The sequence below is a fragment of the Nicotiana tomentosiformis genome, chromosome 3, assembly GCF_000390325.3.
Source record: "Nicotiana tomentosiformis chromosome 3, ASM39032v3, whole genome shotgun sequence".
NCBI classification, from domain to species: Eukaryota; Viridiplantae; Streptophyta; class Magnoliopsida; order Solanales; family Solanaceae; genus Nicotiana; species Nicotiana tomentosiformis.
Genome location: NC_090814.1, coordinates 3,993,055 through 4,003,519, shown reverse-complemented (window position 1 = coordinate 4,003,519; position 10,465 = coordinate 3,993,055). Strand labels below are relative to the sequence as shown.

Sequence of the window (10,465 nt, the reverse complement as noted above, 5' to 3'; positions counted from 1 at the left end):
CTTAGGATCGCTAATCAAAGATATTATAGTATTAAATCGTCTCCACAGGGATTGGTTTCAATAATGTTCTATTAATTCTTCAGCTTAATACTATCCAGAATAATCAACCTTTTGATTTATGTTCTTATTGACTACAAATAAACTACGATTATCAGCTGTAAGAAACTGATGATACCCGAATGATTAGTAAAAATAAAGGAATATTGATGAGAGAGGCAAGGGTGATGACAAGATATGTGATCAACTATTGCTCCGGGTAACTCTATGCTAAATTCACTCTTAGCTTCTATTGATTCTCTCGATTTTAACAGATGATTGAGCTACTTCAAAGATTTCAAATATTTTTCCGAATGAATTTGATTCCCTTAGATATCCCAATAACAGGCCCTATGAATGTATGCACAAATATAGTGAATGAATGATCCTTCGGAGAACACCTCTCGATTATTCTGCTGAACTGGGTAAATCAATAACTCCTTAAGCTCTTTCGATTACCTAGAAGAGACGTAAAATCAACCTAATTAAGATAACACAAATCTAATAGCATTAAACTTCTCTTTCGATTAAAGTAAGACGACAATAAACCTTGCAATTCAATTAATAACTCATTCAGAAAAGTCGGGCAATTAACATAGAGTAAAACCCAAAATAATGATTAATTCACAACATCCGTCAATAACCCTAAGGAGAATTACTCCATAACAAAGAAAGTATTCAAAACGAGAGTACTAGAAGAACAAGAAGACATTACAATTCCCAAATTCCACCTAAACTTTCGTATTGAGTGAATTTGATCAAGTATATCGATTTCCAGTTGCTTCCGTCTTCTTCTCTCTCCAAAATTCCTTCTCAAAATGCTGGTTCCCCTCTTTTTAGACAAGCTGGGCTTCATATAGGTCAAGGAAAGTCTCCCCCGGAATTACAATTTTAGCCCTGCAAAATATTTCCTCGGAGGGACGTGCGCGGCCGCGCACCTGGGCAGGTGACCGCGCATCTAGCCGCGCACATTTGAAAGTTTCTGCTTCACTTGTGCGGCCCAGTGCGTGGATAGTGCGCGGCCGCGCACCTGGGCCATTTTCTGCTCTTGTTTTATTTCTTCTTTTTAAGAGTGCGAACCTCCGTTTATCCTCGAACGAGCTCCCAATGTACTCCATAATCTTTTACTTGGCCCCAGTGCTCCATATTAGCTCAAAACGATTCCTAACCCTATTATAGCCCGAAATTTCTCTTGCAGAGCATAAAGTAATTAGTCCGAGCAATTTAAAACCATTTATTACTCAAACATCAATAAAGTGCAGCAAATTAGAATGCAAATAGTGGCCAAAACACATAGTTATAGCCTACCATCAACACCTCACACTTGAACCATTGCTCGTCCTCGAGCAATCAAACCACGCTTTACATAAATGCAACCTCACTAAGCGACTTCCCTCCCCGGCAGCGGCGCCAAAATTTGACGAGCTAAAAACACAACACAAAATTATGCTCGCTAGTCGAATATAGTATAGAAAATATCGTATCCACGGGGATTGAAGTTAAACAGTGTTTTCGCAGCTTCTAGTCTTATTGCTATTCAAGATGATCAACAATTTGGATTTGTGTGAATTAACACTAAAATTAACTAAAAGTCTAAACTATTGGCTAATGACAATCGCAACAAGAGTAAGCAAGAACATACGAAGGGGAAAAAATAGGGGTTGATTGGATAGGTGCAAGATACTTGTTTGGGAATTAACTCTAGTTACTTCACTCTATGGTTCAAGTGAGTCTCTCGAATTCACTCTATTATTAGTTCGAACGTTCAGTAGAAATTCCTCTCTTGATTAAGTCTCAACCTCACAATATAAACTAAGTTAAGCTCAGTGAAGATATGCAAGAATTCGTAGTGGGTTAATCTTTAGGAGAACCTCTTTCGATTATCCTCCTAACTAGGTCTAAACAATAATTCAACTAGCCTCTTTCGATTACTAAGAAGAATCAACGAATTCAAGCAATAAGATAATGCAAAATATCACAAATTATGCCTCCTTTGATTATATAAACATGTGAATATATATGCAACAATAAAAATACCCAAAATGATTCAATACATAAAACTAGAGTTAATATCTACAAACAATTCTCAAAACACCAAATCCATCAATTCCTAAGGAAGAATTACTCCATGGATACAGAGAAATTCATCATAATTAAGTTTAAGTCAAAGGAAAACATAAAACATCCAAACCCTTGTCTTGAGTGAGGATGAATGGTGAAATCCTTGTGCTCTTGCTTCTCCCTCTTCTCCTTAGCTTCCTTAGGTCTAAATTATGTCAAAAGTCCTCAAAATACCATTTTTCTATGTATATATACCAAGTAGGGTCGGGCCCAAACAAATACATCTTCTCCTACGCGAAAAAGGACACTTTCGGAGTTGGACGTGCACGGCCACGCATTTGGAAGTGTGCCCGCACACTTGACCACGCACTTTTCACATTGTTCTGCCCCATATGTGCGGTCCGTGCACGGCTGCACACTTGCCGCACACTTTTCATCCTGTTCTGTTGGGAATTGGAAAAACCGTAAAACATGAAAGTTGTAGCCCTTTGAATTAGCTTTCCATAATATATTGTGGAGCCCAAATGGGGTTCCCAGCGAAGAGTTGTGTCTATTTTACTAGACACTGGTTAATTCATTTCGTTCCACTATCATCTGTTGATCCCCGAATATGATCCTGGCTTAATTCCTTGGGCTTTTACTCAGACTTCAAAGCTCCAAATCACTTGAATTCATTCCATAACATCTATATAGCATAGAATCACGCCTACAAGGCATAAAAGACACAATTAGTACAAAACACTAACTATTAAAGCTCAAACTCAACTAAAGTACAGTAAATTGGAATGTAATAATCGACTAAAATATGAGATTATAGCCTACCATCAACCGCCTGTCGTGGATCGGCGTGGCATCGTTCCTCTCATTGTGGGTGTCACTAATTGAATCCTCAAAATAAGGTTGGTCTCCTTGAATCTCAGTATTGTGTGTGTTGTTAACACCATTATCTACTATTTCTTATGGTTTTTACTAAGACAAATAATCAAAACACGTTAGTAAAATAGGTAAGGATTAACTTAATTACACGACTGTCTAGGCCTCATGGCGAGCGCTAAACTGTTTACCCGTAAAATGGTACAATTGAATTTATACGTGGTTTTCAGACAAATGAATTAATTTGATCCTAAAATAATGACAGAAATGTGCCATACTTAGTCTTGAAATGAAGATGAAATCACGAAAAATAGTAATTCCAGGGGCAGAGTTTCCGGGCACAATAATGATGAAACCAAGGAACAAGAAAGTAAAATTGTAGAAAGCTTTTAATCGATTATAATGTAAATTTTCCAGAAAAGTCATCCCCTTACAATGGTAATAGAGCTCACTACTTATAGTTATATGTTGGCCTAAGTAAGTTTGTTTTGATGATTGACAAAGAAACACATGCATGAATCAGGTCCATGGACAGTGTACATAGGTGACGGGCAGAATCAAGCAAATGGCATGTACATGAAAGGAATAAGGAAAAGTGGTTATTTATGATAATCCCTGAACGAAAAAGTTGCATATTTGATAAGGAGCAGGACTCCTTACTTGAAGAGAACACTATCCAAGATAAGGAAGAAGTTAGAAGTTGAAGATAACTAGAACTCTTCCACCAAGGAAGAGTAAAGCATTAGACTCCTAGTTAATCTTTATTTACTAACTCTATATATATCAGTTCTGTTCTCTTTTACAGGCGATGCACACATACTGAAGTTAAGCACGAATTGAGAGCAAAATAGCAAGGCATTTTGTGAGCAATTCCTGTGAGATTTAAGAGTACGATCCTGAAGCTACACGAACCAGATTGAAGAACCAGCTCCATAAAGAGTTATATGTGTCTTTCTTTATTTCTAGTTCAAAGTGTAGTAGGCGTTTTGAGTTGTACCTTTCAGCTTTCTAAGAAGCAAATTGTACTAGGTACCTGAGTTGTATCTTTCAAGTTAGAGGTAACTTGAAGTAGTTGCAACTAGGGGTGTTCAAAACCGAATCAAAATCGAAAACCGAATCGAAACCGAAGCTTAATGGCTTATTGGTATCGGGTTAACGGTTTAACGGACGGGGAACGGATTGAAATTTTTTTATTAACGGCTTATCGGTTTGGGGGCGGATTATTCAATTTTCTTAACGGATAATCCGTTAACCCGTTAAGAATATATATATATATATATATATATATATATATATATATATATATATATATATTTATTTATATTATTTATATTAAATATCAAAAACCTTCCACTTCTTCCAGTACTTTATCTCTAAGTTCTAACACCTAATTCCTAAATAATCAGAACCCTAACGCCTAAACTTCAACCAGCAGCCACCAGCAGAATTATGGTTCTGTTTATTCGACCATAATTCAACCAGCTTCAGTAGAAATTCAACCAGCACTCCAGCAGCCACCCGCAGTACTCTATCTTGTCGACTTCCAGACTTCCAGCACTCTATCTTAGTGCCCTAGTATGAAGAGCAAGCTCATATTTTTGCTTTTTAAAATTGTAAATATGGATCCAGCACAGCCTTTGTGTTAATTATTAATATATTGTTAATGAACAAGAAACAAAGGGAAGAACCGCACGTTTATTATAATTTTGCTTCGTTTGTGCTATGAATAAATTAATAAAAGCTTAGATACCATTATATTTAATGAGCTAAACTACTGAAATTATTCATTTGCATCTAAACCCATGCAATCACATAGTTATCTCAATGAAATTTGATATCCTTGTATGATCCATGTTATAGCTAGCAAGAGTTACAGTGACATATCCATTAGAACTACTTTTTCCTTAATTACATCATATCATAGTCTGCTTTGGGATGTAATGTAGACTACAATGTGTTCTGCTTTTTTCACTCTACACCACATGACACACTACATCATTCTTATATAGGCGTTAACAGACATGTATGTCTGGACTCAATGTGTAATTTTCTATTCTAAATTTGTATGCTAGGCGGTCAACAAATAATTAATGCACGCAACTTAGATTGAATTAGGCCGATAAACCGCTCGATAAGAGCTAAACCGATATCAATCTGCCCGATATCTTATCGGGTGGCTAGCGAATTAATACATTTAAAAGCCGATAATCATTAAGCTAAATCGTTAATAGTAATTAACCGCCCAATCCGCCCGATAAGCAGCCCTAGTTGCAACAGGCTATGACGTGTTGCTATAAGGGTTAGAGTTAATCCTTAGGTTTGTAAGAGGTTGTAAATTCTAGTTGTATTGTTCAAGTTAGAGTTAACTTGAAGCAGTCGCAACAGCCTGTGGCTGGTTGCTGTAATCCTTAGGTTTACAAGAGTTTGTAAACTTTGTTGTTGGCTCAGAGTTGCAGTGAAGTGTTTGGAGAAAATCCTACTGGGTAGTAAGTCGTGGTTTTTTCATCTTTTGAGCCGGGTGTTTTTCACGTAAAAATCCTTGTGTTCTTTACTTTCTGCATTATTTATTCTGCAACTGTAGTGTAAGGAATGCATAGAAGAACCAGGTCTTTCGATAATCTAGTGCACGTAAAAATCAGGCACCACACAAATCACCCCCTCTTGTGTAGTATTGGAGTATAAAACACCATTACACCTAGGGAATAAGGACCTAGGATCAAGCCCCTCTTCAATGCCAATTATGAGGGCCATTGAAGAATGTGTAACGGCATGCATGAATGCCATATCTTTTTGTACCAGGCAGTGCACTAAATGCTGTGGAATATTCTCCATGAAATGTTACCAGACGGAGGGTATTTATTGCCTCTTTATGAGTGTCATTCCTTCCTGTAACAAACAGGATAATTGCATTTGGTTCTAACTGTCCCCCGTCTTAAGTTTCACGTGTCACTCTCTTAAGCGGCCACTTAGCATAGCGTATTTTACTGTATACAGCAGCGTCACCAAATATTTTAAATTTTCTCAAAAAAATAAAACGAAATTCTTGATAATTTTCATCATTTCCATGGAACCTATGCACGTAAATGGGAGGGAAAACTATAGAAATAAGTTAAAAAAAAAAAAAATAGATACCATTTATCAACAATTAGTCATTAAGTCATGATATAAAAAGTAGGAGAAAAATTATCAATGACATACAATATTGGGAAAACACCTAGAAAAGTAAAGATGTACCATGATGCCAAATGTAGCACCTTCCGCTATCTTTATGAGCAACAACATAAGCATTGTTCACTGTGCGAAATATGTATCATACATGTATATATGGGATACACATTTACTATAAACGAGATATACATGGTATATATATTTCATCTTATATTTCAAATTTTTAATTAAACCCACCAAATCGTCCAAAAATTGAGATCTCAAACTTCTTAAGTTATATTAAATCTATTTCAAATATCTAACAATACCCACTCGAACAAATTTCAATTTTCGGAAAACAAAATACTCCCTCTAATGCACAAGAAAAAAAATATAATGTGAATTTTGATCTTTTGCGAAGCACAGCCACAAGTGGGCAGTGTCATACTATTTTCAGTAGATTTTCACATTAACTGAGCTAAAGAAGACTAAATAGATTTTACTTTTTCCATTTTCCCTGTAGCTGCTAGAGAAGTTAATAATCAATTAAAAACAAAAGCGCACACAATATATGAAAGAAATGCAACAAAAGCATCACTAACTAGAACAAACTAGTGCTCCATTTGTTATTAAACACTTTGAAAACTAGCACAAGCAGTGGAAAAGCTCCACTGCCATATTACAGATTACAGGCAAGACAGAGCATATTGTCATGCCTTTGTTTCATACATAGACTACAGATTAGCAGTTAGGACTTAGAAAACAGCAACCTTGGACTTCTGGAGATCATTCTCTACTTTGTTTGCATATTCAGATTCTCCTTCACAAATAAAAGTTCCATTAACACTGAAGTAGTTACATCCCTTTATGCCTGCGCAACAATTAATGCATATCCGATCATTCTTCTTTTCTTCTAAACGCGGGCAAACTCCATAGGCAATTCTTGGATCACAATTTCGAGGACAAGCTTTTGGATTTCTAGGATCAGACTCTCCTTCGCAAACAAAAGTTCCATCAACACTGAAGTAGTTACATCCCTTGATGCCTGCGCAACAATTAGTGCATATTTGATTGTTCTTCTTTTCTTCAGAACGCGGGCAAACCCCATAGGTAATTCTTGGATCACAATTTCGGGGACAAGGTCTTGGATTTCTTGGATCAAACTTTCCTTTACAAACAAAGGTTCCATCAGCACTAAAGTAGTTACATCCCTTCGTGCCTGCGCAACAATTGGTGCATATTTGATTATTCTTCTTTTCTTCTGAACTCGGGCAAACTCCATAGGCAATTCTTCCATCACAATTTCGGGGACAAGCTTTTGGATTTCTAGGATCAGACTCTCCTTCACAAACAAAAGTTCCATCTGCACTGAAGTAGTTACATCCCTTCGTGCATGCGCAACAATTGGTACATATTTGATTGTCCTTCTTTTCTTCTGAACGTGGGCAAACCCCATAGGCAATTCTTCCGTCACAATTTCGGGGACAAGCTTTTGGATTTCTAGGATCAGACTCTCCTTCGCAAACAAAAGTTCCATCTGCACTGAAGTAGTTACATCCCTTCGTGCCTGCACAACAGTTGGTACATATTTGATTGTCCTTCTTTTCTTCTGAACGCGGGCAAATCCCATAGGCAATTCTTCCGTCACAATTCCGAGGACAAGCCTTGGCATCTGCATATTCCACATTGCTTACAAGCAGAGACATTCCTACAACACAGCCAAATTAATTACCTCATTGGTGTTGCACAATGGATTCAAGTAGTTGGGTAAGAGAGAAACTTAAATTAAAGGAAAATATATAAAATCCTCCTCAAAGTAGTCTGCTTAAACCCGTTACAACCTTTAATTATGTGGGAGTCTTATTACCCGCCTGAACTCGTTTGAGGTGATATTATTACCTCCTTATAACGCCCAGATGAAAGACAGTGTATTACGCTCCTCTTAAAGAGAGAGATGAGAAAATATGTTTTCTCTTTTATCTTTTTCATCATTTCTTTTGTTTAATGTTTTTCCACTGTTTAAATTCTTTTCTCATTTATTTCTCCATCCTTGCAAATAAGAGAAAGCGGGGTAGAGGGGGTTGGTATGGGGGGATGCTGTAATTCTGGAAGCAGGGGGGGGGGGTGCTTGTGCCTTTGTGGTGGTGGAGTTGGGGCAGGAGCTGAAGAAGGAGAAGGGGATGGGGGGAGGGCGCTGGTGCCCTTAAAGAAATGCAAATTTAATGTTCAATTACAGCAAAGTATCGAAGTTTAAAGAAAAGCCTTACCAAACAAAAAAGAAAAAAAATTAAAGATCAAAGTTTTTTTTTATAAAATGACACGTGGCATAACAAGATTGGCGAGTAACAATACTATCTTTCTAAAAACTAAGGTTAGCCAAGAAAGAAATTAATAATACCACTTTAAGCGAGTAAGGGGTAATAGGACTTTCCCACATAATAATACCACCTTAAGTAAGATCATGGATAATAGGAGTCTCCCAAAGTTAAAGATTGTAACGGAGTAACGTGGACTATTTTGAGGGGATTTTTATGTATTTTCCCTTAAATAAAGCTAAAAAGAAAAGCCTTACCAAATAGGAGGAGAGCAAGGAAACTAACTCTGTGAACAGCCATAACTTACTATCTCCTGAGTTTACTGTTTTTCTTTTTGAGGATGGAGAGTGTTATCCTATTCATCTATTTATAGCAGATGAGCCACCTAATAAAACAACGCATGAAAATGACTTGACATTGACGACTTTATTTCACTTATAATACTGTAAATACACGTGGCTTTCACTTCCTAGTGCCCATGTAAAACAGTCCTTTTGAGTATTTTTCAAAAATTAAACTATTAGTTATTTGATGCATATAATTAAGAGTTAATACCCTAAACTCCCCTCAAACTATTATATTTTTTTATTTTCTTATTTAAATTATTCGGTATCTCCAAAATCCTCATGAACTATATTATCCTTCATATTAAAATTCCATTATTGTTGATCTGACATAACGTGTGTAAACACTCGCTTGATAGCGCGTTGCAACTGAAAAAATCATCAAAATGGCTCATATGACATAAATAATGGGTAATTAGCCTAATCCTCTTTCATATTTATTTTTTTTAATAAATATTCTCCTTGTTTCAGCTATATCCACCTTTCTTCCTCATTTTTTCACCATTCTTCCTCTCTCTTTTTTTTACCTTTCTTCTTTATTTTTCACCTTCTTCTTCATTTTTTAACCTTTTTTCTTCAATTCTCCATATGAGTTTCCTCTGGAAAAAATTCTTCCTCTCTTGTTTCCTATGAAATGATTTCTTCTCTTTCTTATTGTAGTCTTCTTTCTTGTCTTACACATATTGTTGAAAGAATACTAATTTAAATCTTCTGATTAAACTTAACACCTTGTAGTAAAATTAAATATTTTGAACCTTCTTTATGTAATCTGGAATTAGAAAATGTAATTGTTGGCCAATTATTTTTTCATTTGCGAAATTTTAATTTGTGTAAACTTTTTATGTATTATAAGATGATTTTAAGAAATGCAACACTATATGCCTTTATTTATATTTTTACTGTGCTACAAAGTGAATATAAATAAGGACTTATTCAATTGGAGTTTAGCATAGAGTACAATCACAATTAAACCTAAAATTAACACAGTACATTACATATTATTTTGGCCAAAACTCCTAAAATTAATCAATCATCCGAGAGTAATACATCATGAATAAACTATATAAAGAACTTTTTACAAATCATAAGTTAATATACTTAGACAGACGCACCTTTAAAAGCCCAACATGAGGTTTTAATATATAGGAGAATATAGTTCGGGGGGTGATGGGGAGAGGGGGAGGGAGGGTGGAGACATCAGATAGTTTAAGTAGGTAACTGACAAAAAAATAATAATTTAGGCGAGTGTTAGGCTAAGTTAAATAGTCATGTGTAGTGCTATATGGCACGCACCTCTAAGACTACAATTAAGGCTTTTTAATATGAAGGACAATATAGTTTCGGAGGTTTTGGGGACACAGAATAATTTAAGTAGAAAACTGACAAAAATATGATAGTTTAGGGGATTTTAGGGTATTAACTCTATAATTAATTACCAAAACCAACATGTGATTATTGTTTGCAATGTGATATATATATATATATATATATATATATATATATATATATATATATATATATATATATTTTGGGATTATTGTTTGCAATTTTTATGTTAGACATTACCTCCATTCAATTAATCCTAAGCAACTCAATTAATTTTTGGTGATAAACTTTGTCATGTTCTCTTTTTTGACGGCAGTGGTCTCTTCATTGAACCAGAAGAAAAATAAGAATCAACTAATTAGG

At 35.6% G+C, this 10,465-nt stretch overlaps 1 protein-coding gene across 1 annotated transcript; it reads right to left on the bottom strand.

The window, feature by feature from the left end:
- Nucleotides 1-6,719: 6,719 nt before the first annotated feature.
- LOC104095913 (wound-induced proteinase inhibitor 2-like) lies at nucleotides 6,720-8,821 on the bottom strand. The gene is made up of 2 exons (XM_009602161.4): nucleotides 8,690-8,821; nucleotides 6,720-7,825 (listed from the first exon to the last, which is right to left on the bottom strand). The coding sequence occupies exons 1-2, from the start codon at nucleotides 8,730-8,732 to the stop codon at nucleotides 6,873-6,875; spliced, it is 996 nt and encodes a 331-aa protein (XP_009600456.1). The 5' UTR covers nucleotides 8,733-8,821; the 3' UTR covers nucleotides 6,720-6,872.
- Between the last annotated feature and the right edge of the window lie 1,644 nt (nucleotides 8,822-10,465).